This window comes from Natrix helvetica (genome assembly GCF_964273705.1).
Source record: "Natrix helvetica genome assembly, chromosome: 6".
NCBI lineage: Eukaryota > Metazoa > Chordata > Lepidosauria > Squamata > Natricidae > Natrix > Natrix helvetica.
In genome coordinates this window covers 15,336,976-15,364,701 of record NC_138553.1, presented here as the reverse complement: position 1 = coordinate 15,364,701, position 27,726 = coordinate 15,336,976, and the positions used below count along the sequence as shown (strand labels likewise).

Sequence of the window (27,726 nt, the reverse complement as noted above, 5' to 3'; positions counted from 1 at the left end):
AACCTTCAACTGTCACCTAACTCTAGCCAATCTTGCTTTGAATGTATTTGTTTTTGAGTTAAGAATATGACAACTACTTAATCAAAGAGAGTATGTCTATGTAAATAATACATGTTCAAACCCCGCGTAAGATACAGGTGAGGTTTAAAATAATAACTATTCCCTCAGTGCTTCTTATTAAAATACTAGTGGTGTGCATTAACCATTTTGGTTTGGAGTTCATTTTGTCACGTTGAAAATTTGTCCAAATTAGCTTGAGTTAAAAGTTTATCCAAGGTCTATAATGAGATGTTTGCCTTTCGTTGATGAGCTTGAGAGAACTACAAATGAATATGGTTTTCTTATTTTTTAACAGAATGGGATAAAAAGTTCCAAGCAAAATAAATACCTTTAAAGTGATAACAAATTGCTCAGTTTTAGACAAAAATATTGACTTTTTTTTTTAAAGGGAACTGCCAATAACTGATATTTGGACAGAACTAAACTATTTTTTCATGAAATATATTCTGCCCAATAGGTTCCAGTTTATCATCTTCCCCCCAAAAAAGGCATGCATATTCCACTTATTATGATCAAAGCTTGGGGTCTGAAAACGGTTACTTTCTTTGTTGAAGTTTTGCTTTTGGTGTGTTACTGACTGATATAAAGAATTTCAGCAATTAATCATAACCGAAGTTAATGATATTCTTTTAACTATTGAAGGCTCTAGAACAGGGGTATCAAACTCAAAACCCAGGGGCCGAATCCGGCCTGTGGGGTGCTTAGATCTAGCCCCCAGGTGCCAGTGAAGGGCCAATTTCCAGGGGCCTGGAAACAGTGAAGGACCAGCCTGCGGTGCCTCTGCCAGTGAAAATGGGCTCCTGACCTCCATTTTTGGCTGCGACACTCACCTGCAACCCTCTGCCAGGGAAAACAGAGCGACCCTCGCAGGCTTTGTTTTCGCTGGCTCAGAGCTGCAGGAGCCCATTTTCGCTGGCAGAACGCTTAGGCCACCACAGGCGCCTCGGACACAAGGGATGTCGAGCTGGCCATGCCCATCCTAGGCAAGCCCATCCCCCCCCTCCGAGATCAAACACAACCCTGATGCAGCCCTCAAAGAAATTGAGTTTGACACCCCTGCTCTAAAATGACATACTTTGGTTCCATGTGAAGTTTAATTTTTTGCTTCTTTCACTAAACTTAAATTTCATGTCTATCCATAGGCACTACCAGTAGGTTCTGAACTTCCAACTGGTGCTCCACCCAGTGAGCAGCTGCCACCCTTTCCGGGACCTACACTAACTCAGGTGCTCTACGGCTATCTGCTTCCCCTGTTTTTTCTTTCAATGAGCATGCTTCAATTAAACTCTATTGCATGATAGTTCTTCCTACACCTTCTTTTATTAACTGGGCAACTTTTTCTTGCATAACTTCACTTAATAATAGAGAGACTTCTTATTTAGAGGTATTTTTATTTCCAGTCCCTCTCCCTTCCAATACAAAATAGCTGCTGAACTTTTCTGTTAACTGGTTTAAAGATATCAAGCTTCCTTGATATCAGTGCATAGTTCCTTTAAATGTGTTCTAACGTTTGACGTGTAATGAGTTTGTGAAATGTATTTTTCCCCCTTTAAAAAAAAGGTACATCCCGTGAATAAAGTCTTCAAGTTCGGTTGGTAATGGGTTCCACCACTTCAGGGAATTGAGATAAATATACAGTGTGCCTGTTTTTGATCAATTGTCAGCTAGAAATCTTTGGGGCACTTATATGCAATGTTTTTTATAGGAAGTATTATCTTCAAAGCCTGCTGATCAGTGCATAATGGTATGAGCCTTTTGAGTTCTGTGGGTCTTGATTATAGGAATTGGAAGGATCATAGATGAGTCCACACACTTACCCTGATGGGACGCAAAATGGTTTCTCATTGCTTCATTATTCTTTTTTACTTTCATGCGTAGTCTACAGTTCTTGTCTCCCATCCAAGTTACTAAACAGCCCTAAGGCAACTTTGGTTTGGAAGGCCAATCAAGGTTGAACATGCACTTCCATCTGTTGAAAACCGTTGTTAGAAACCGTATCTACATTAACTAATGCTGGAGAGGACTATGTGGATATATCATTTTAGAGTTAGCATCATTAAGATGTTGGGCAAGAACTAGAGAGGGTTAAAATTCACACTCAACAATAGAAACCAACTGAGTCTCCTTGGATCAGCCACTCTCTCAGGGCAACCTACCTCGTGTGGTTGCTGCTGCACTGACAGAAATAAGGACAATCCCTATGGAAATGGCTTCAGGCTTTTAGAAGAAAGGCAGGATTGAGAGATTTCTCTCTCTCTCTCTCTCTCTCTCTCTCTCTCTCTCTCTCTCTCTCTCTCTCTCTCTCTCCCTCCCTCCCTCCCTCCCTCCCTCCCTCTCTCTCTCTCTCTCTCTCTCTCTCTCTCTCATACACACACACACACACACACACACACACACAGAGAAATACAAAAAGCAATGCAATATATGATTACATTTATATTGCAAGATACTTTTAAAAAATTGGGCATGTAGCCTCTTGAGTTGGAAACACTGTCAGTGTTGTGATTGAGATGTGCAATATTTGTTAAGTTAATTTTAATGCATCAATTGCTTCTTGCTAAACCAAATATAGGTAATGGTTATACCAAATCTTAAATCTATGGTGGCTTTCTAGGAATCGTTATTTCTATAGTCCTGCTTAGAACTATTCAAACAAATAAACTGTTAAACTCTGAATTGTACAGTTTAGGTTATATTTTATATAGTGTATTTACCTAGTGTCTGTTTTTTTAAAAAAATATTTTCAATACTATTCCTTCATAACACAGTCCTAGAAGGGTTATAAAAATACAGTTGGATACGCTGGAAATCTATATGTAAACTTGATCTTGGAAGTACAATACAAAATAACTTATTAAAAGTATTACGTTGTTAAACAGGCAGCATTCTACATAGTAGTAAATGCTACTGGATTTTGAAATCCTCTTTGTGCACATTGAGGATAGGGCTCTGAATAATTAGGCTTAGCTTCTTCTTTTTTTTTGAAAATAATTTTTTTTATTTTTGGTTAAACAGATAAACACAACACACACACACAAATCATCTTTCGTTACAAATTGTAGAAGTGTGTCGATTGGTTACAAATAACTTTCGTGTATCTCTTCCACAGTCATTACTTATAGTTCATATCACATTGTATATTTTAAATCAAAAATCTTTATATATCTTACTATCAACATCCCACAATTCTCATTTGACTATAATTGTTTTAACATCCTTTTGCATAAAATAATCCAAAATTGAAAACACAACCACATAATGACATTTCATTAATTATTTCTAATATCATCCAATAACATTACACCTTTATAACATGTTCTAAGTAAGAATTAATTATGATTGATAACAAATTTCTAATCTTCTTTTCCAAGTCGCTGTTTACTATTTGTATCCCAATACCTTTTATTGGGCCAGTACATACAGGTGAAACTCGAAAAATTATAATATGATGCAAAAGTTCATTTATTTCAGTAATGCAACTTAAAAGGTGAAACTAATATATGAGATAGACTCATTACATGCAAAGCAAGATAGTTCAAGCTGTGATTTGTCATAATTGTGATGATCATGGCTTACAGCTCATGAAAACCCCAAATCCACAATCTCAGAAAATTAGAATATTGTGAAAAGGTGCAATATTCTAGGTTCAAAGTGTCCCACTCTAATCAGCTAATTAAGCCATAACACCTGCAAAGGGTTCCTGAGCCTTTAAATGGTCTCTCAGCCTGGCTCAGTAGGAATCACAATCATGGGAAAGACTGCTGACCTGACAGTTGTGCAGAAAACCATCATTGACACCCTCCACAAGGAGGGAAAGCCTCAAAAGGTAATTGCAAAAGAAGTTGGATGTTCCCAAAGTGCTGTATCAAAGTGCATTAATAGAAAGTTATGTGGAAGGGAAAAGTGTGGAAGAAAAAGGTGCACAAGCAGCAGGGATGACCGCAGCCTGGAGAGGATTGTCAGGAAAAAGCCATTCAAAAGTGTTGGGGACTTTCACAAGGAGTGGACTGAGGCTGGAGTCAGTGCATCAAGAGCCACCACACACAGATCCTGGACATGGGCTTCAAATGTCATATTCGTCTTATCAAGCCACTTCTGAACAACAAACAACGTCAGAAGCGTCTTACCTGGGCTAAAGAAAAACAGACCTGCTCAGTGGTCCAAAGTCCTCTTTTCTGATGAGAGCAACTTCTGCATCTCATTTGGAAACCAAGGACCCAGAGTATGGAGGGAGAATGGAGAGGCACTGCAAGATGCTTGAAGTCCAGTGTGACGTTTCCACAGTCTGTGTTGATTTGGGGAGCCATGTCATCTGCTGATGTTGGTCCACTGTGCTTCATTAAGTCCAGGGTCAACACAGCCGTCTACCAGGAGATTTTGGAGCACTTCATGCTTCCTTCCGCAGATGAGCTTTATGGGGATGCTGACTTCATTTTCCAGCAGGACTTGACACCTGCCAAAAGGATTGAAGGATTGAGCCCCAAGAATCAACTAAATCATGAAGGTGTTTTCCAGTGTGTAAAGGAAATAGATGGCCTTGGTGCTCCATTCCCTTTTCCGATTATTGTGCTATATAGAGCAAGAGTTGATATGTACACATGGATTACCAATTTACGTTAACTACTTAATGTAATAAGCATGGATCAAGTAAATGTGATTGTAATTTTACTTGTGCATTTCTCAGAGATAATTTGTATTTAGCCCACATTTATTTTGCAAAAATATAGTTGTTGAAAAATTTCTAAATGGCAATATGAAAAACACAAAGGAGTGGGTAGGCATATTTATATCAGCTCAGAAAAAAAGAAGATCCATGGGGTTTCTATCTTAACAGTCCCAAGAGTGGCTCATAGACTTCTTAGTATATACCTATATTCTGTTTTAATGTTGCAATATACTTCCAGATTTTTCAAGTAAGGTTGCTATGGACAAAATGAAGCTCATAAGCAATGAATTAATATAAAATTAGAGACTTCACACATGCCCTTTTTATATGCTAAATGCCTTTGAATTTGTTTGAACATAAAGCTATAATTTTCTGGATATAAAGATGTGACTGGTCAGATGTTTGTTGCATGCTAGAGAAGTTATGCGTGTTGGGAAGCTTTAAGGAGCTTTACGTTCAATTGTTTTTTTCCTTCTTCTAGTCCCAACAACCTCTGGAAGATCTGGATGCCCAGCTGAGAAGAACTCTGAGTCCAGAGATGGTTACAACAACTGCATGTGTAGGTTTTGACCAAAAATAACTTGAACATATTCACATGCTTGTGACCTGATGGCCAATTCTTCAGAAAATTTAAGAATGCTAAGCAGATTTGCTGGCTGTGTTCAGCTTGTCTCATATCCTAGAATTGCCCATGGGCCACATATGACCTCTTGCATACCAACTGCAGCCCTGTTGACTTTCCTTCCAGGGTTGTTATGCATCTCTAATTTTAAAAATCAAAGTCAGATGTACATGGAGCCTAATCAATATCAAGAGAGGTTCCCTCAGGCATCATCTTAATTGTCTCATGTCATAACTGTAGTCTAAAATGATACAGTCCAGCATCTGCTCAGAGTTCTTTCCCTTTGACAAATATGAGGGATGTGAATCATTTTTTACAGTAGCACCAACATTCTGGAACATTCAGTATTGAAATTAGCTGAACTATTCCCTAGTAGTGTCAATCTGCTACAGCGGATATTCATAAGTACTTTGCGTTTGTATCTGCATCTTAAGAAAAACGATGGGATATTCGAATGATGACGTATTGATGATTGTCCCAACCTGCAAAAGGATAAAAAGAACAAACTATTTTGTTGTTGTTGTGTTTTTATAGTCTGTGCTACCTGTGGCAACTTCAGCAGTTACTGGAATGGTATCCACCTCAGAACAACCCACAGATTCTGGTAAGAGTCTCTGGTTATAACAATTTCTGGAAAGTAGAAAGCATGCTTCTGTCATTGCTAAAACTGAATGTTTTATTTAGAATTGTTTTGCAATAGGGTTTGAAGTCTTTGTAACAGGATTATAATTTCAAAAATATTTTCTTTTAGAATTTGTTCACATCATAAATGAACAAAAATTTACCTAGCTATTTAAAATGCTTGAGTGATGTAGATAGAAAAAAGTTGCATATATATGTAGCTAAAATGGCTACATTGGTGCATTATTTTTCAATTTAATGTGATTTTGTAGTTAGCAGGCTTTTCTTCTCTGATTGTGTGTTTCTAGATGTTTTGGACTCCGTTCTGAAAAAATGTTTTGAAGGTCATGGGATCATAAATGCAGTAGCTGATAAAAATACAAAATCTTGAAAACAATTCTGGCTGTTTTAGTAAACGACTCTTAAATGCTGCTAACATATTCCATGCGCTTCAAAATAAGTTTTTGGAATTTAATCCAAAGAATTATTTGTGCTGATAATTCCATAATATGCTAAAACGGGTTCTCAGATTCTGGAGTAGTCTGGATAGGTTCCCTCCTCTTCCTCTTTATGGAAATAGTGTTTGGTGCTTATCTGTACCCAGCAGCACCCTTGGGTTAATTTAGCCAATAGGATAGGTAGTAGCCATTCCCATATAGGCAAGCTTGCCAACACCAGGTCAGCCTGTGATAGCCATGACCTGCAATGGGAGCCATGAAGTACAAGGCACAAGGCAATTCCATGCCCACTATGTCTCCAGGTTTGGATAGAAAGCGCAGTATGTATTTTGGAACCTGCCAGAGGCATCCCTAGAGCCTTTCAGCTGACCCATGGCAGGGATGAGAAACTGGCATCCACTCTCCAGGGTCCTTGGCCTGGTTTCAACCATCTCATAAGGTAATGTAGGAAAAAGTAATTAGCTTGAAACCCAGACCAGCAATTTGAGATAACATGGACTTAAGAAGAGAGAAAAGTAACATCAGAAAGGAAAAAGGCCAATAAATCATTAGGTCTCCATATCTGGGGATGGCTCCTGGCTCATAGGTTAGGTAAAGAGAAGTCCTAGCAGAAGAGACCCAAATTCTCTCATACTTGTTCCTGACGCCTGGGACAATTCTGGGCAGCCTCAAGTGACTCCACTCTCAACTACCCTGCATCCCTCCTTTGGCTGGGGTAAGCAGAGCAGAGCCAATGGGAGCAGAGTATAAAGGCAGCAAACAACTTTCAGAGAAAGAGAGGCTAGATGAGGTGATGTGGGAGTGGTGGTGGCCAGTGTTGCTGACAGGCAGGTGGCAAAGAAGGAAAGGCATCTAAGAGCAACATTGGTGCACCTATGTACAAAAGGGGCAGCCCTTTCATTTGCAGTGCCACCTCTGCCAGCTTTGCCTCTTTGGATCCACCCACGGACACCATTGTTTGCAAATGCAGAACTGGACTCCTTCTCTGGCTTGTCCAGGCAGAACAAGTGTGACCTCCCTCAATTCGTTCATCATCATCATCCAACTGTACATTTTTGAGGTTCATACAGTATTAAAAGATGTCCACAAATAAAAGCTGGTTAGATTTCATAATGGAACATAGGAACGTAACAAACTCCTGTATGGAGTCTGAATCTTGGCCTATCAAGTTCAATAATGTCATCATTGACTGACTTAATTCGATATAACTAAATATTTTCAATTGATTTTTCCCCTCAAAGAATTTATCCACCAGTGTTAAGAGATAGAGACCTGTGTCTCATGTTCTGTTTCCATTTGGTCTTTCAGGTTCTCAGGATGCAGAGAGCAGTAGCGTCTCGGGAGTTGCAGTTCTTAAGATGGGTCGTTTTCAGGTATTAACATGGAGTATCGATGGAACATGGAGTACTCCTTTTTTACAGATGGGTTTATAATAGATAAATGGGTGCTATTAGAGCCCATCACCACTGTCAAGAAAGTTATAATTAGCAAGGAAGCCAGAAAAGGGGAAGATTTCATCCCATTCCAAACCTTTAAAAAACCAAGGTTTTCTGCCTCTCTCAAAAACAGAAGATTTTTTTTTAATTTGGATGTTTACTGTGAGGGCAAAGATGGCTTAATTACAGATAAGTTGAAAAGGTTCAAACATTGTAACTTTATTGGTGTGTGTGTGTGTGTGTGTGTTCTGATTTACATTTGCTGAGATACTGAAACAAACATTGATGCCTGCTTGTTCAATTATTTTGTTGCTTATATGAACAGAAGAAAGACTTATATATAATTGTGTGGAAATGACCTCAATTGTATCAATAAACTGTCAGCCAGAATGCTCTTCCTGGAAATTCCCACTACATTTTTCCCACAACACCAAGTTATTATAATTCTTGTTCTCTATCTTGGCCTTACACTATCCCCCACCCCCCAAATTAAAGGTAGAGTTGCATAATAATTGGAGCAAAATAGTTTTCTTCCTCCCAAGAACACTCATGTAAGTTATAGATTTCATTTTCTGTTTCATGACTATTATGCCAAAGGTTCTTCTGTTAGGGACCCATTAGGACTACTCTACTTAATGTTGGTGAGGATGTAGCAGTCCTCAAGTCATATTGCTTCCGACCATAATTTCAGCCTTTTCTCTTCAGGAACGGCTATTTCTATCTCAGAGCCTCTTTTCCCCCAAGTTTTCTGCTGGTTTGCCTTAGGTCAGGGGTGTCCAAACTTGGGAACTTTAAGACTTGTGGACTTCAACTCCCAAAATTCCCCAGCCAGCTACGCTGGCTGGGGAATTTTGGGAGTTGAAGTCCACAAGTCTTAAAGTTCTCAAGTTTGGACGCCCCTGCCTTAGGTAGATAGCAATTTCCAAAATTGCTGCACAACTAATTTCTAGTTATTTATTTGAGTGTTAGACAAGCCATTTCATAAGATATTAAGCCTACTAAGAAACCAATGCCCACACAATATTTGATCTTGCAAGCTCCCTTCCCTTTGAGCATTTTCAAACTTTATAATGATTGTGTTTGCCTGGTACAATAAATAGGTACAGGGGAGGTTAACATATTGTGTAAACAAGACAATCCAGCAGTAGTGGGATCAGAATAGGATTAGTTTTAGTCCAAAAGTATTCCTAAATTAGTTTCTGTTGTGTTGAATGTGTTTGCGATCCTTGACCCATTTATATGGCTTCCCATCTCATGAATGAGCCATTAAGAACGCATTAAAACAACAGCAAAAAGTAGAAACCTATGACAAGAGGAAAGAACCACATAGACACAATCCGATTGAAAGTCTCAGCTTCAACTAAGGCTTTGGTTCAGAACATGCACTATGCCTTCAGCAATGATCCAAACAGCCCTCCAACAGCCATGGGATCCATTAGTTCAGGGGTCTCCAACCTTGGCAACTGTAAGACTTGTGGACTTCAACTCCCAGAGTTCCTCAGCCAACTTTGCAACCTGAGGAACTCTGGGAGTTGAAGTCCACAAGTCTTAAAGTTGCCAAGGTTGGAGACCGCTACATTAGTTGACTAACTAAAATCATGGGTGAGGGAGGCTTTATTACAAACTGACCTGGCATTCTGTAGCAACAGTCAGAAGCCTGAGTCTCTGAGGGTCCATTGGTTGGGCAGTGGGCTAGAGAACAGGGAAGCAAAATGCAACACCAATACCAAACACTAGAGGCACATTCCCCTGATAAATTACCTTGTGTGAAGGGTTTCCCAATTGTATAGTAATGAAATTTTAGAGAAGACCCCACAAATTCCGTCACTTTCTCTTTATGTTATTTCCCTATGAAGGTTTCTGTGATTGTTAATTGCTAGCAATTGGCCATAAATATTCCTCAGAATAGCGGTTTACTACATGAGCATACAATTCTTCAACCAGACATTCTGTTTCCAGAAAAGAGGAAAAGTCTTTAAAATAATATAAACCTCCATTTTTAAAGAGGAAAAGCCAAAAGTTAGATTTCCAAAGGAGAACACTGAGGTGAAACAATTATTTCTGTTTCTGTTATGGAGGGACTAGATAGAAGATGAACACCACTATTGTACAAGCTGGTAGTGGGGAATTGTGATCCTCCATTGTCTCTTAAAACTGGCTAAGATTCATAGTTCCGGAACAGTGTCGTGCTAAACATTACTGCAACACTTAAAATAGGAAAACCAGCCCAATAACACAGCTGTGATCAGGTATTGATTTTTTAATTTTGTGACTGGTACTGAAGAGTGGATCATTTTATCAATGAATAGTCCAGTGTAATGATTGGCTTTTTAACTAAGTATGTATAAATAGAAGACTATATTTAAAATTGTCATGGCTTTTTCCATTATGCTTTTGGCACATTTCTTAGGCTCTTTATTCATTCCCCTTGTTTCTACAATGGACACAAGCAAATTCTGCTTCATTTCTCTCCCTCTCCATATTTCTTTCACAACATAAAAGTATATATGGTCATTGTTTCAGTGCAGGGACCTAAAACACTATACTTTATATGTTTCTACAACTAAACTGAATTAATAACATCTCTGTTACAATTAGGTGTCAGTGGCTGTGGATGATCAGAAAGACAGCGAAAGTAAACCCAAGCACTTTGATACAACAACCTCAGAATCCTCATCTTTGTCTAGCAGCAGTCCAGAAAGTACTCTCGTGAAGCACGCCTACAGTGGGACAGCAGATAATATCCCTGTCACTTCAGTGGACGCATTGGATGGTGCACTCTCTCCCACTGTTCATTTGCAGCCAACCAAGGTTGGACGTTTCCAGGTGACAACAACGACAGACCAAGTGGGTCGCTTTTCTGTGTCCAGAACTCAAGATGAGGTAACCTGCATAGAGAGAGAGGTTCCTGAAGTGGTCCCTTTGTCCATGGACTCTGAGCAAGTTTCTTCTCCACTTACAACCCCTAAATCGGAATTTGCAGAGAGAAGGCCATCTCTGCATCTGAATGGGCCATCCTCTGAATTGGAAGCTGCTTTCCTGAGCGGCGCAGCTAAAGAGTTAGATGATGGTTCAGGGAGTCCTGATTCAATGCACCCTCCTGCCTCAAAAATCAGTCTTCCAGTCCAGAGTCTCAGCAACTCATTCAACACTTCCTACATGAGCAGCGATAATGAGTCAGACATAGAAGATGAAGATTTGAAATGTGAGCTGCGTCGACTGCGGGAAAAGTAAGTTTTCAGGCGGATTTATGGCAACCTGGTGAGAAGAAGTACTCTGAATCAGTTCTTTATCCGATGCAAGAGTAAATAACTTTTAGGGCTGAGCATATTTGGAATTTGAGTGTTTGTAATGGACACACTCACAAAATGGCTATCGTGGGACACTCGCCTAATTGTAAAAATTCCACGATTACCTTGGCAATTGCAAACCATTAACCAGAAGGCAAGCTAATCTCTGGGATGCTCATTAGCAATCCAAGATATTTTTGCTGGGCTGACAATAATTTATGCGAATCAAAATGATGCTGTAGTCTGATTCTTTGACTTGCAACATCTTTTAACTTCTTTAATTTTATTATATTTTAAAAAAAATAATTAGTCAAGGGGGGGGGTAAGAACCTTCTGTCTATATGGCTTATAGCTAAAGCTCTCCAGATGAAATTTATTTATTTATTGTTTGAATTATCTCTAATCTTTTGGCCCAAGGCAAGCACTTAAAGCAGTTAACAAAACTTCAACCAAAATAAGCAGCACACACTCACATTTGTGTCAGAAGTACCTCAGACGCTTCTGGGTTGAAAGGATTAGCCAGGGACATCACTGGGGGATGCCCAGTTGGGGGCTCCTTTTAATTCCCCATTTTTGTACCCACTGAAGTGGTATCTATCCACTTGCAATTACATGCTTTCGAACTGCTAGGTCAGCAGGAGCTGGAGTCCATGACGGGAACACACCCTACCACACAGCAGCACTCAGTTCTTGAATGAGAATAAGAAGCTAAAGAGTTAAAATGCAAATTAAAGATAGTAAAATATATATAATATTTTACTAGTTGATAACCCTGGGTATTTATTTATAGGGGGGAAATGTCTGGACCAAATGTAATTTCTAATGTTGGATTTTCCCCTTACCAGAGGGAGCCCCGTTGTGGAGTATTGTGAAGCTGTTACCATGGCAGCTCCACTGCACTGTAGAGTAGAAGCCATTTTAAGGCACAACAGGCTGTATCTTAACAGAACACACATCCCGAGGGGTTTTAGGGGTGTCTTACCCCCCACAGTATTTGTTTCCAGAGAGTAAGTCATCTGTGTACCAAGGTTGGTTGAAATTGCTCGAGGCATTCCAGAGTTATGCTAGAACACACACACACACACACACACACACACACACACACACACACACAGCCATGATAGATGATAGATAGATAGATAGATAGATAGATAGATAGATAGATAGATAGATAGATAGATAGATAGATAGATAGATAGATGATAGATAGATAGATAGATAGATAGATAGATAGATAGATAGATGATAGATAGATAGATGATAGATAGATAGATAGATAGATAGATAGATGATAGATAGATAGATGATAGATAGATAGATAGATAGATAGATAGATAGATAGATAGATAGATAGATAGATAGATAGATTGATAGATGATAGATAGATTCAAAAATGAATAAAACAGTTGAAATTAAACATAGGGGGAAAATTACAGCAGCAGAGATTTTATGTTTCCCCCCATCTGGCATTCTCTGAGTGTGTTGAAAGGACCATATGATTACTAATTCGGGTAACAGGGGTCCCACATCTGTACATGGTGATCCAAAAGGAAAGGACGGACTAAAACATTAACAGCATGAATTTCCAAAAATCCAGGGATATAAACTAACTTAAAACTAAATTAAGAATTATATAAAAAAACTAAGGCCAAGGGCATGGGGTGGGTCAAAATCATCTTATTCCATCAACCACCTCTAGCATAAGAGTGCCTCCCTCAGGACTCAAGCTAATCCAGATTGTAATGCCCTTCCAAAAGGCCAGATGCACGGTAGGAGCAGTCCCCTATATTACTTAACAGGTAATACAGCAGTACAAAAACATTGGCCTAGGTAATATTATGTAAAGGACTCACAAATATATCAGTATACCATCTTTTCATTTTGCAGGCACCTTAAAGAGATCCAAGAACTTCAGAGTCGTCAAAAGCTGGAGATTGAACTCCTTTACACAAAATTGGGCAAAGTACCTCCAGCAGTCATCATCCCTCCTGCTGCTCCTCTCTCAGGCCGGAGAAGAAGACCTACTAAAGGAAAAAGCAGCCGGTCCAGTCGCAGCAGTTCCCAGGGTAATAAGAGCCCACAGATTTTGGGTAAGCTTTGTAAAAATGTAGGAAAAAATGTTGTTCGTATTTGGTGCAGTTGATTCGGCACTGAGTCAAAGGAGTTTTCATTTTTGTATTGGTGGCCTGGTTTTATGTCCATTTAATTTGCCACAGTTTCAATTTTGTTTCAGCCAAGCCACTTTATGGGCGCATGCGGGTGGGCATGCGCACACACAAACCTATTTATCACCCATCTCCCTCACAGAGGGGCAGTTATTTTCCTACAATTGGCCGCTTATTTTATCAGACTTCAAGTAACTCGCCTCCTTAATTTAGATGTCTTGACAGTCCAGAAGGCTTTGCTGAAGGAGCTCAACCGTGCCTAAGTCCTCCCCTGTTTATTTCTGTGGTGTCTGTGGAGACCATGTGACTGGATTCAATTTTACAGCTGTTTTTACTGTGGTGGTTAAATCAACTCTGGTCATTAAGCGAATCACATAGTTATTAAGCAAATCATGTCATAATAAATACTTATACAATAGGCAATTTTGCGAGCCCTACCTTAATTTACTATCATATGACAAATGGATGCTGCAACCAATCGTAAATTTGAGCCAGTTGCCAAATGCCTCAAATGTAACCACAGAATGCTGCTGCAGCAGTAATAGTTTCAAGGACAAGTTGTGAGTAGCTTTTTTTCAAGTCCATCGTAACCTCAAACAGTTGTTAAGCAATCAGGGATAAACTGAGGACCTCCAATCCTCCTGGCCGGTATTTTAAATTTTCGGGGGTTAACTTTTAAGCTGTTCTTAATTTTTACTATATTGTACAGACTCCATATTTAATTTGTTTTTAAGGGGTTTCTAATATTTTATTGTGTATACGGTTTTTTAGCAATTCTGTCTGTGCACCGCCCCGAGTCCCTTTGGGGAGAGGGGGCGGTCTATAAATTCAATTAATAAATAAATAAAATAAATAGCTGTAGGTCCTTCAATCTCACTTCCTAGGTCTACGGGCTAGAGATTCACAACTGATTTATGTAATAAAAATGAGTCCTGTCATGGGCAGGGAACAACTGTGCTTTGTTAACCTTTTAAAACAATTTCCATCCAACCGTCTTGATTCTCAGAGGCTGCCCGGAAAGGTCCCTGCAGTTTTCTTAGCATGGTTTTTTTTTTACGCTGAGAGAAATCGAGTGGCCCAAGGTCACCTAGCTGCCTTTGTGCCTAAAGCAGAACTAGAATTCACGGTCTCCTTATTTCTAGCCTGATGCCTTAACCAGTATTGACTAATCCAGGGGTGTCCAAACTTGGGAACTTTAAGACTTGTGGACTTCAACTCCCAGAATTCCCCAGCCAGCATGGCTGGCTGGGGAATTCTGGGAGTTGAAGCCCACAAGTCTTAAAGTTCCCAAGTTTGGGCACCCCTGGACTAATCATATGTGAACACTTGAATGCTCATTTGCAACCGTAGCCTTCTAAATAGAGATTGACGGTTTCTCAACAAATTTTACTCGTAGTTTCAGCCTTAATTGATAGCTAATGCAAACACCTATCTGTCATTAAGAGTTCATGACTGAATTTTAATATGACGTAGTAGGATTGGAAAGCAAAGGCTTCCCTATGTCACCAATGCCTTAACTTCTGCTCTCCTCTGTCCCTGCACAGGAAACCTGTCTGCTCAGAGCGCCCCTTCAGTTCTACCCCAGCAGCAGACCCTGCACCCTCCTTGTAGCGTCCCTGAAACAGGACAGAACCATCTGTTACAGCCACTGAAGCCATCTCCTTCTAGTGAAAATCTCTATTCAGCTTTTACTAGCGATGGGGCCATTTCTGTTCCAAGCCTTTCTGGGCCAGGCCAAGGTAAACGTTGTAGATGAGCATCCGTAATACGGAGTTTCAGTGGGGCTTATCTGCTTGCATCAGAGGATGACAAGATTCCTAGAGCCTGGCAAACCCTGACAAATAAAATTTAGGAGAGATGGTTGACCTTCTTCGATCGGGTGAGGGTGGAAGAGTAAAACTTGAGGCCGATGCTGCAAGGAAGGTTTAGCCAAAATAAAATAGATTGACTTGTCCGTCCCACTGTACTTGTTTGAAACCTAAGCTTTTCTGGAAGGTTTGTACAATGAACTCTGATCATTGATTCCCCCCTTATAAATAAATGTACAGTTTCATTGTACAAACAGATCAGGCATGTGAAATAAGGATGAAATAAAGAAGAATGAAATGGTACAATATAATAATCAGGGCTTCTTCCAAACCATAGAAAGCAAGTCATTGGAGCATACTGATTTAAACCTTGCCTATCTTTCAAATTGCACAATATTATGTCTTAATGTGCTGTTGCTATAATATATATTACTTGTGGCGTGCAGTTAGATTAAATGCATGCAGTTGGATTAAAATAGCTGAGTTCTGGTATCAGAAACAACATGATATTGGAGACATGGTTATCTGGGGGTGGGTGGGTGGGTGGGGAGGAAGGTCCTGGTTTCTTGTGTCTTGTGTAAAAGCTCTCGATTGGTTGAGGTTCTTTCTCTTGTGTCTTGCTAATGCATTTCACCAGTCCAGCCTAGAGTTCTCTAACATCTTGTAGTTGTGTTCTATCTCCTGTCCTTGTTCTTCGCCCCTTTTTTCTGTTTTTTGTTTTATCACAGGCTGTGTGAAGTTTAACTGTGCATCTGAGCGGGTGACATTCAAGCCTGGTGGCAGGAGGACCCGATTTCTGAGTACGCCCTGCTTGGCTCTTTGTGTGTAACACCTTTACTCCTTCCTCGTCTTTTTGTTTTTGGCTACTTGGATCTGTTATCACATGCTGTCCATTTACATCTGCCTTCTTGTATCTCTCTGACCTTAGGGCTTGGCTGAGAAGTGTAGCTTGCAGAAAACAGTGTTCTGAAATTGTTACCCTGCTGCTCAGCTAAAAGGTTCTGGTGGTAGTAGTGGTTTCATATGATCCTTCAGGTTATAAGGAGACAATCTTAGGATTCCTTGCCAAGACCTTTAAACATCTCTGTAGTGTATAGAGAAATAGCGGCCAAGGACAAGATATGCCAGACAGAGAGGTGCTTACCCCTTTCCTAGTCTACATGACAGCTGTGCTGAACATGAGAAACTAATTCACACAACTCTGAAGTTAACAGGTTGTTGTTCATCTGTCTGGGCTTATTTTTGACAACTCAGGTAAACAAGCATGCACAGGTATGAGTATAGCACTGACTGAACACAATAGCAGTTTAGCAAGATTAGGGGGATATATCTGCCCCAGGAGAAGTGGTACAAAGGTTTTTCCATTGATGTGCTTCAGATCAAGGAGATAATTTCCCATGAACATTATGTAGCCAACTACTCACAGTTCAGTTAGAAACTAGGCGAAATACCTGATCTTTCACTACCATGATTTATAAAAAAATCTAGGAAGGCTAGAGCTGATCTACAAGCTGCATAAAGATATGGGTAGTTTAATTTACAGGTATTACCATCCTATCTTCTCATCATGGGAGTGATGTGTGGACAGATGTTCATGCACGCAATTGGGGCAAAAATATTTCTTCCTGGAATTGCTTTTAGAGGAAAGTTTCCTCAATCAGTAACTGAATTTTATATGCCTAAGTTTCTGAGCCCGGTCATGAACTATTAAATGGTGATTTAGCCAAGACTGGGGGGGAAAAGTGATTAAACAATACTAAATTGCAGTAAAATAAAATTTTCAGAAAACAGTAATTATTTTGAGGATAATTAATAGCAAGAATGTGGCTAATTCACATGTACAATTGCTCTATGGGATTTTTGTCGGGAGTTTTTTGTTAGATAAAATATTCTGTGAACTATGAACCATGTGGGGGAAAAGTTTGGGGAGCCTAAAAATAATGGAAATGTATAATGCCTCCAGTTTGGCATCACTTGATTTCTGCTGTCCCCTAAAACTTGGCAATGCTTGTGAAAGCATGGCTTGGCTTTACTCAATTTTTAACAGGTTTTCTGTTTTCCCGAGGCCTGTCCTTTTTTGTCAATAGATTGTATAGGGGAAAAGGTCCTTACTAGCGAATATGAGGCTGATCACCTCTGTTGCAAATAACACATGTCTTTGTACACTTGACATAAAAGTAGAAAAGGTTCAACAGGTTCCTTCTTACTTTGGATGGCACTGGCCTTCTAGGAAAAATGAAATTGTTTTGAGGACTAAATTTATTTCATTTTATTTTAGAAAATTTATATTGCCACCTACTCGCCCATGGCGACTCAAGGAGGCTTTCACACGAATATAAATCAGCCAATCACGGTATCAGTTACAATAAAAACAGCAAATAGCCCCTGGTGGGTTTATTTGTTGTTACTCTTTTTGAAGTCAATTAAAAATAAGAGGAAAGGTTACAATACTGAATTCAGTTCAGATTATCAAAAAAACTAATTACCCTATATTATATTTTTTTTAAAACTTGCTGCCATAATGTACTTGAGAAATTCTAAACAAGTATGTACTTAAATTGGTCCATTGTAGCTGTTTCCCTACTTGAAACTCGTCATGCTGTTAAGGCCCCTCAAGAATTAAAAGCAGTGTCATCAAGGGATGATAACCTGTTGTGTTTTCCTACTTTATCACCGGGTGCTCTATGCTATTTGCTAATACTGTGTTTCTCACTGTTTCTCTTTAACCAATTGCATTCTCTTTGTGCTTTAGGGAAGATGGTGAAAAAAGTCTGCCCTTGCAACCAGCTCTGTAGTAATTATTTCCTTCTTGGTTACCTCTGAATTCTGATTGCTAAACTGTGTTGTTTTGTTCAAGGCCATACAGTTTAACCTCCCTGAATCTGTCTTAAGCACAGCATCTGTTCTTTATATACCTTTGTTCCTTTTAATAGCATGTATTTCTGCATTACTGCAGAAGTAGACCTAGATACCCTGTTGCTACCACAAAGGATAACTTTGATCATCACTTAAGGATGTACTTCTTGGAGATTAATCATGAGGCTCTAGCATATATTGGCTCTAGTCATTTTCATATCATACTAGAAGGCACATTCCCTTTTTGAAAGCAATTTGGTTCTAATAATTATGTCAAAAGGGTGTTTCTGCAATCACTGATTCAGCTGTGTATGACCAGTATGCTATCCATATCTTAAAGGACCAGTAGCAAGCAAACAAATGACCTCAGAGTGACCCTACAGAAGGGGTGTCAAACTCAAGGCCCGTGGGCCAGATCCAGCCTGTGGGGTGCTTAAATCTGGCCTGCGGGATTGGCCTAGAAATAGCAAAGGACTGGCCCACGGTGCCTCTACAGCCCGTTTTGGCCAGTAAAGTGCTGTAGGAGGCCATCCAGGCTGAGAATAAGGAACCGGGGGTGGGGGGGCTTGCGTCATTTCCCCCCCCCCCCCCGCATCCTATTTTGGCCAGCAGGCACCACTTGCTGCAGGAAGCATCCCTCCCATCTCTCTCCCCCCCACCCTCTCCCAGCCAGCCCATGGAGGAGAACTACAATGTTGATCTAGCCCTTGAAGTAATCCAGTTTGACACCCTTGCTCTACAGCATAAGAAAAAGTATCATTAATAAAGGTACAAGTATTTCTCGACTTATAACCATTCATTTAGTGGACAACCATTTAAATATGAGCCAGCAGTATGCAGCAGCTGCCAAAAGAGCCAACACAGTTCTAGGCTGCATAAACAGAGGGATAGAATCAAAATCACGTGAAGTGTTAATACCACTTTATAATGCCTTGGTAAGGCCACACTTGGAATACTGCATTCAGTTTTGGTCGCCATGATGTAAAAAAGATGTGGAGACTCTAGAAAGAGTGCAGAGAAGATGATTAGGGGACTGGAGACTAAAACATATGAAGAACGGTTGCAGGAACTGGGTATGTCTAGTTTAATGAAAAGAAGGACTAGAGGAGACATGATAGCAGGGTTCCAATATCTCAGGGGTTGCCACAAAGAAGAGGGAGTCAAGCTATTCTCCAAAGCACCTGAGGGCAAGACAAGAAGCAATGGGTGGAAACTAATCAATGAGAGAAGCAACTTAGAACTAAGGAGAAATTTCCTGACAGGACAATTAATCAGTGGAACAACTTGCCTCCAGAAGTTGTGAATGCCCCAACACTGGAAGCATTTAAGAAGAGATTGGATAACATTTGTTTGAAGTTGTGTAGGGTTCCCTGCCAAGCAGGGGGTTGGACTAGAAGACCTCCAAGGTTCCTTCCAACTCTGTTATTCTATATTCTATTTAGCAACCATTCAGAGTTATAATGACACTGAAAAAGTAACTTAGAACCGGTCCTTGCTCTTACCACCATCACAGCATCCACATGGTCAAAATTTAGGTGCTTAGCAATTGGCATATATTTAGGATGGTTGCAGAGTCCCGGGTTCATGTGATCACCATCTGTGACCTTCCCAGCCAACTTCAGGCCTCAAAGTCAATGAAGGAAACCAGATTCTCTTAATGACCGCCTGATCCATTTAACAACTGCAATGATTCCTTTAATAAACATGCCAAAAAAAAAGGTTGCAGAATTGGGCGAGACTCACTTAGCAACCACCTTGTTTAGCAACAGAAATTCTGTTCCCAATTGAGGACTTCCTGCAGATGGAGGGAAGCACTTTGGCAGGATTAAGAGGGAGAGAGATTCAAGAGATTGACTGTAGCAATGGAGGGAAAGACCTCCGTTTGTTCTTTAAAGATAAGAGCCAAAATAAAATTCTATAATATTTGCTGTGACTGAGCAAGATTGAAGGGAGGTGTTTTTTTTTATTGACACTGATCCACATTCTGGTCAGACTCTTCTTGATGGCTGGTTTAACAGATTAAAAAATTGGTTACTTTTAACAATTGAGGTCATATTTGATATGGTATAAATCCTTCTCATTTAATTATCTTAGATCGTTTCTGAGGCAGTTGTGTGCATGCTGAACAGCCAGTGAAAGAGAAAAATTAGTCACACCTGAGAATTCACACCATCAACTTACCCCAATGTCTTGTAGGCACTGTACCTAGCAATGTATCTGTTATGGCCATCAGGAAGGGGCTGAAGAATCTCTTCTTGTCCCTGCATGAAACTGATGACAATGCTTTTAGGCATGATGTGAAGGTGGTTTTCTTTTCTTCACTCTTGTGTGTTATCTGTGCTGGTGTGTGTGTGTCTGGCTGTTTATCAATTAGATTTATGCATCTGTTACAGCCTATGTTATTGTATCAAATATTGTTCCTTTGCATGTTACACAGTAAGTGATTCAACACTACATTCATTTCTCTCACCTGGGCAAAGGATTCCTTTTTTTCCATTTTCTTGTTTGCATGTTTTCCCCCTTCTCTCTGTTCAGTTTGGGTGAGACGGTTACCTCTTGGGTCATCTTAGTTAGTCACTTTGCTTGCTTATACAGTATTTCACAACGCAGTAACACCTTGCCTCACTGTTACCATAAATAAGGACTTTTATTTCTCTACTTGCATTTTTATCAGGTCTAAGGGATCCAGAATCCAGTTATTACCGTCTGTAACCTTTAGCTATTAGTTTCTAAGCAACAGGATCCAGTTGCCATAATAATACAATGCCACAGATACAAAGATTGTGCAGCTGTTTGGATCTGAAGGCAAAAAAGGTGCTTAGGAACACATGGGGCCCTGCCCTTAGAACATAGCAATCCCAGGAAAAGATGTTTGGATATGGAATTGCAGGCATATGTAATCCATGCCATTCATTATGACACACACACACAGCAAGGTCACAGTGCAAACCTGGCCTTTTTGTGCTTGTAACCCCAACATTGGGTACAAGTGTGAAAGTTGCAAAGTTTAAGCTTCACACAGATTGCCTCTTTTGTCACTTGTCAGTCTTGCCTCCCACTGAAGATGCAAGTGTAACATGTATGCCCCTGCAAGCTCCAAAGCACCTCTTTGCTCTCAGATCCAAAGTGCTGCTCTAATTCTTCATGCCTTCCTGATTTTTTAAAATAAAACTTAGATTTTTTTAAACTGCAGTGTTCTGCAAATTTTTCCACATTGCAGTTACCTTCTTGGGTTCAGATTCTGTTTTATAAATTGATGAACATTTCTGTTTTGGTTATGGGTGATTTTTTTTTTCATCGCACATTGAAGTTCTCAAGACTTGTGTTGAAGTTTTTGCTATTCAGCTAACTATTAGAAGCAATAATACTTTTCCACATCATTTCAGCAGATTTGCCACTGGAAAGCCTTTGGCATGCACCCGTGGACATAATGGACTTTTCTTTATTCTTCTGATCTGATTCTAGCAAGTGCCATATTTTTTTAATCAAGTAGCTCCTTGTGCCTCTCTTTTTAGATGTATTGAGATCATTCCCTCCCGTGGTGTGAAACCTTTGGAACTAAATAAGCAGGCTCCTCTGGAAGCCACCCCCTCAGTTTGAAGCAAAGGAGATTGTTTGCTATATGTCATTTTTGGTTTGGGGATGTGAAGTCAGTGGGCTCTTAGTACAATTTTGTTTCATGATTGCTGCCAGTAACACAAGTGTTTCTTTCCAGTAATGTGTCCTTGAGGTTTCAGATTGTCCATCTGCAGAACAGAGTGGTTATCCCAATTAATATATAATTTCTTGGTATAGGACTGAGTGGGTAGAGTTGGCAAATGGGTTAACTGAGTATAATAGGTGCTTGTAGACAATTGGGAGGAAACGTCCCGACAGCCTGGTTATTAATGCCCAATGTTAATCCACTTGTCTGTGGAAAACGGCAACTTTGCAGACCACCCACTGATCTGAAAAATAACATACAATTACATAATTAACTTAATAGCAGAAAAAACTGCTAGCTGAGCTCTAAAATCCTTCCTTTTCATTATGTCCAAGTAGACCTCATATGCATGGCTTTTTAAATTCTTGCTCTTATTTTGCATTGTAACTCTTGATGGCCTCCAGGGAATTCTGTTTCAGTCACATTCAAATGACAGCTGCTTTCCTTTTCCTAGGGACCAGCAGTACAAACACTGTTGGAGGTACAGTAAACAGCCAGGCCCCCCAGTCTCAGCCCCCTGCCTCTAGTCGGAAAGGAACCTTCACGGATGATCTGCACAAACTAGTGGACAACTGGGCTCGTGACGCAATGAATCTGTCTGGCAAGAAAGGAGGCAAAGGGCCTGGCAATTACGAGGCAAGTTTAGCAGTTTGGTTTTTATTCTATTTATAACTCTGACTTTTTAGATTTCTATCACTTTTATATTGGCTGTTTTTTTTTTAATTATTATTATGTGCCATCCACAATTCTCATTGGGGAAGATGGATCACTATTTAAATTAGATTGATTTCAATTAATTAATCAAATGTAAATAGCCACCCATCTTCCCCAAAGAGAACTTTGGTCGCACAGCAAGAAGAACTGATGGCAGGTGGACCAAGGCATTCATAGAATGGACCTCACAAAAGCACCCACGAAAGAGACCTAAAACAAGATGGATCGATGGCATCAGCAAGTATTGCAGGCCCAACTGGCAAAGGAAACCTCAGGACCATATTGGTTGGGAACATGAGGAAGCGGCCTTCATCCTGCAGTGGAAAGACAATGGCTAGGAGGAGGAGGAGGAGGAAGAAGAAAAATTAATACTGCAATGGTGCTTTAAAGTTTGTGAACCCCTTTGAACATTCAATATATCTGCATAAATATGGCCTAAAACATGATCTCATCTCCACTCAACCCCTAAAGCTAGATAATAAGTACATAAACAACTGAGTGAAAAACATTGTATTGGTTTGATTATTTATTAAGCAAAATGATCCAAAACTACATATTTCTGTGAAAGCCAAAGTACATGAACCTCTAGGATTATCAGTTCATTTGAAGGAGAAATTAAGAGTCGGGTGTTTCAATCCGTGGGGTGATAATTAGGTGTGAACATGGGAGGGCTTCCTATATTTAAAGAACAGAATTAAAAGTCAGATCTTCAGCACAGAAGGATGTAGATGTGTGTCATGACTGGAAAAAGTTAAAACACTATTCCCAGAGAGTTTGGGCTCCACTAGTCCACTGTCAGGCAGATTGTGTACAAATAAAGGCAATTCAACAGCATTGTTGCCCTTCCCAGAAGAGATCAACCAAGAGCAAACAATATAAAATATTCTGAGAGTTCTCCGGGGGTAACATCTAAGGAACCAAAGGCCTCTCTTGCATTTGCAAATGTCAGCGTTCGTGAGACCCACCATCAGGACAGCCCTCAACACCAGTGGTGTGCATGGCAGGAGTGCAAGGAAAAAGCCACTACTCTCTCAAAAGAACTCTGCTGCCAGTCTACATTTTGTGAAAGACGATGAGAATAAGCCAGAAGGCTATTGGAACAAATGTTCCATGAACAGATGAGACCATAATGTAACTTGGCTTGAATGAAAAGTGTTATGTTTGGCGAAAGGCAAACACTGCATTCCAGCATAAAAACATTATTCCATCTGTGAAACATGCGAGTGACAGGATTGAGGTTTGGTCCGCTTCGTTGCTTCTGGACCAGGACGGCTTGAGAGAAGCGTGAATTCGGAATTCTACTGGCAAATGGTACAGGAAAATGTCAGGGTATCTAGCCATGAAATGAAACTCAAATGAAAGTGAGTCCTGCAGCAAGACAGTGAGCCAAACCACACACGTTGTAAGACCAAAGAATGGTTCAAGTAGAATAAAATTAAGGTTTTGAAATGGCCAAGTCAAAAGTCCTAACTTAATCCTATAGAAACTTTGCGGGGAGACCTGAAGCACGCGCTTCCTGCAGTGAAGCCACAGTCGAAACTGTTCTGTAAAAGAGGAACAGGGTAAATTTCCTCCAGCTGATGGTGCAGGGCTGATCAACTGTTGGCAGAAATTGTTTTGTTGCAGTTATTACTGACCAAGGAGGGCACACCGGTTACTAAAAGGAAAGTTTCATACATTTTTACCATATCGCTTTGAATCATTTTCCCCAACAAATCAATGAACAAAATATGTTTTTGGCTGTGTAATGTGGTTCTTTTTATGTAATTTTAGGACTTGTATGAATAAGCAGATCACATGAAAATTCAAAAGGGCTCACAAACATTGAATCAGCACACTGCCTAAGTGCCATACTTACTTTTCGGGGTCATGCATGGATAGAGTTGCCGAAAGAGATTTGCTTAGCAATTCTCAGATAGCTTGATTTTGGATTGAGTTCCATTGTTTTTGTTTGTTTTAGGGTCCAGGAATGGCAAGGAAGTTCTCCGCACCAAGCCAACTCTGCATCTCGATGACATCCTCTCTTGGTGCTACCCCTATCTCTGCAGGATCAGCTACCTCCCTAGGTCACTTCACCAAGGCCATGTGTCCCCCTCAGCCGTTTGGTTATCCAGCAGTGCCCTTTGTAGCCCCCTGGAGCGGGACGGGTGGTCCAGCACCGCAGCCTTTAAACCAGTTCCAGCCTGTAGGAACGGCCTCATTACAAAGCTTCAACATCAGCAACTTACAGAAATCTATCAGCAACCCCCCTGGCTCCAATCTGCGGACCACTTAGCGATTCCCAGCCACGTTGCTGGGTAAGACCTTTGGGCAGGAGTCGGGGCCTGAATTAACTGCTAGGCTCTTTGTGCCCAAAAGGGATGGATGCCCCCCCCCCCTCTAACCATTGCTCTCTGCACTCAGTAAGTAAAGCCCCCCTTTCGGAAGATGGGGAGAACGTGATCAGGATCCTCTTAAGACGGCACATACGTCCTCTATTTCTTGTATGTGGCAGAATGTATAGAGATGGAAATCACCATGCACGTCAGCGGCCTCTGACTATAAAATTCACATGACTTAAGAGGCTGGATCCTATAGGTTGGGAAAGAAAGTTGTTAATCTTCGCATGAATCTGGGTATGCCATTTGCCTTGTTCTGAAGAACTAAGCCCAGAGGGAAAGCGGTCTATTTTTACATCATCTTATCTATTCTTTCCTTCAGAGCATCACATCATACAGTTCCAGAACAAGTGCGCACACAGATGGACATACAGAATAGCCCATGCTTTGAGATAAGTCTTTCCTGCTTTCAGGAAAAGGTATTAACAGCTTTGACAGCAGCATTAGAGCAATTTAAAATGTTTAGAAGAAAAACAAATAATTAAAAGTTCCCTGCGGACATGTACTTACCATCAGTTTTGATGTGGAAACACTGTGATATATAAATGTTGTTGGACAACAGTAGTTTAAAAAAAACAAAACAAGTGGAGTATAGGGGGTTAAACAGTCAAAAAAAGAAAAAAATGGGGAAAAAGCTAGCTATATCCTGATACTTATTGGAGACACTTTAACTTTTTTCCTTTTTATTTTCATTGTATTAGATAAATGTGAATGTATAATTGTATAAATTAATGTACTTGAATACTTGTCTGTTCTCCCAGTATGCTTGCTGGATATTTTAGTGCCTTGGACTTTTTATTGCTCCTGCAGTTAGCATCACCTGCCCGGCAGACTTTAGACAGACCGAGGGAAAGGCGAGAGGGAGGTGATTTTGGACCTAGCCACTGAAATACCAAAGGCCTAAAACATTGGATGCTTATACTGTAACAGTGTCTAGAGTAGGTGTTGGAAGGGGAGCTACTGCAGCTGTACGTTGAAAAGGTAAAGCTACAGAGAGGTGGGGGGAAACCAGCAGTGGATATTGGTGGAGGGTACAGAAATGATGGCATGTTGTGTAACCAGAGTAAAACTGGGCTGAATGTGAACAGAGAGAGAGAGAGAGAGAGAGAGAGGAGGGAGGGAAGGAGAAAGGCTTGTCTGAAAGGACGGCTCCTAGGGGCAGGCTGGCTGAAAGCTAAAAAAGGGTTTTAGGAGGGTCAACATGTGTTCAGAAAGGGGAGTTTAGGACTCTGGGGAGCGTGAACGTCTCCTGGGGTTGCTCTTTCATTCTACCTAGGAAGGGCAGAAGCAGATATTCCATGTTGCGGGTTTCATTGCCAAGGACCGATACGCTTGAAACACTCAGAATCAAAAAAAATAACTTTGTTTTTGTCAAAACGTCTAAAGGACTTAAAACTTGGTACCAAGACTGTAACTGTGTTGCCTTCGAGTAGGTGCACTGCATCGCCTACTTTCCACTCAGACTCAACATACAGGTTCTCCATTCAAACGACATACTGCAACCGACTAGTATTACTCTCTATTGCTGCAGCAGGCTATGAAGGGTCAGATTACTTCTATTTTGTATTTGGGAGTAGCTTTACTGCTGGTCTAAAAAGTTTGTATAATAAGTAAAAAAAAAAAAGTCTCCCCTCTCCCCCCCCCCCAAAAAAAGTTCCTTTAAGGTTAGCAGGGAATTTGTTATTTCTGTACTTGTTCACGCTACCCTCAAACATATGCACAGGTTTGTCTTTCCATCCCTTTGTCTCAAGTTGAAGTTTTAAGAGTGGCTTTTGTCAGGAAGGGAGGCCTCGGCATGGTGGCTGGAAAGCAAAAGAAGGGAAGTCCATAAGGTAGCTGGGCTCCAACCCCTTTTCCGACTTCAAAGTCCCCCATTGTGACAGAATAAGGGGGAAGCTGTGGCTTCCTACTGTTAATGGAGAAGCTTTTACTTTCTGAGTTTGTGGCCCATTCTTCAAAACAAGAAATGAATTAATATGCAGAAAGTAGAAAGAATCAGTGATGAAAGGGGCCACTTCATGGTTAGAATGGTCAGCTGAGTGTTGCACGAGGATGGTATTTTGGTTTAATATGTTTGAGGTTGGGTTTTTCACTTAGTTAATGCAAATACTGGTTTTATTTACCATTGATTTCCCTCCTGTGGATTAAATAACTGAGGTCTAGAAGAATTAACTAGTGCTACTGAACTGTTAAATTATTTTGTGTTAATATTACACTTTTGAGTACCTTTTTTTTCCACAAGATCTGTTTCTGAATTACAGATGTTTTCTTTACATTATTTAACAATGTACACTGTAAAAATAAAATAAAAGAAATTCAAACCTTGGGCTTCCCTGGCCGTAGTTAATGGTATGTTTTGCACTAAATCCAGGCATTGCGCTTCATGTACAATTGCGCTTTGTGCTGCAGTTTGTTACCTTCTTTGTAGATATTTAATGAAATCATTCAAATAAACCAAACCTGCTTTTGTTGAGCTGTAGTATTTCATTTTCAGTTGGCATTTGCTGTTCTCAGTGCCCTGAAGCTTAACTGTCAAGTGAGCCCCTGCTGCTGTCAGCCACAATCACAGGACAGATGGTTCATCCATTCTGAAGCCAGGGCTGCAATCTGGCCAGAAACCCATCTAGGTAAGGCCAAGATGAAGAATGCTACGAAGTAGTTACTTGAGCTCTGAGAAGAGCTGTGTCTCCAACCAACGGTTACACTATTACTTGAAAGGCTTAGCTCTATTGACAGGGGTTGGGTGGGCTGTGATTTGTTTTGTTTTGTTTTTGGAGACTTCAACAGGCACAATGGACTTTCAAATCTATGATGGACGTGGGAAGTTGCATTAGTAAATTCATCATGTCTTGAAATCTCATGGTTAGGAACAAAAATATATACGTGTGTGTGTGCGCGCCAGAATTAACTTGTCAGTCTGTTAATGATTCAGTGATTGTTCTGACCGAG

General features: G+C 40.3%; 1 protein-coding gene across 2 annotated transcripts in view; it reads left to right on the top strand.

The window, feature by feature from the left end:
* Positions 1-27,250, top strand: part of WNK1 (WNK lysine deficient protein kinase 1) — a 119,713-nt gene extending 92,463 nt beyond the window's left edge. The window contains exons 22-32 of one of the 2 annotated variants that reach the window (XM_081957880.1): positions 1,203-1,286; positions 5,208-5,285; positions 5,883-5,952; positions 7,736-7,800; positions 10,462-11,093; positions 13,041-13,243; positions 14,863-15,057; positions 15,855-15,926; positions 17,879-17,920; positions 22,140-22,321; positions 24,360-27,250. In XM_081957880.1, the coding sequence (XP_081814006.1) occupies positions 1,203-1,286; positions 5,208-5,285; positions 5,883-5,952; positions 7,736-7,800; positions 10,462-11,093; positions 13,041-13,243; positions 14,863-15,057; positions 15,855-15,926; positions 17,879-17,920; positions 22,140-22,321; positions 24,360-24,674 (1,938 nt within the window). In that variant the 3' untranslated portion in view covers positions 24,675-27,250. Of the gene's footprint in view, positions 1-1,202; positions 1,287-5,207; positions 5,286-5,882; positions 5,953-7,735; positions 7,801-10,461; positions 11,094-13,040; positions 13,244-14,862; positions 15,058-15,854; positions 15,948-17,878; positions 17,921-22,139; positions 22,322-24,359 lie in introns of both variants that reach the window. The other variant, XM_081957881.1, reaches the window with a different exon arrangement.
* The last annotated feature ends 476 nt before the right edge of the window (positions 27,251-27,726 follow it).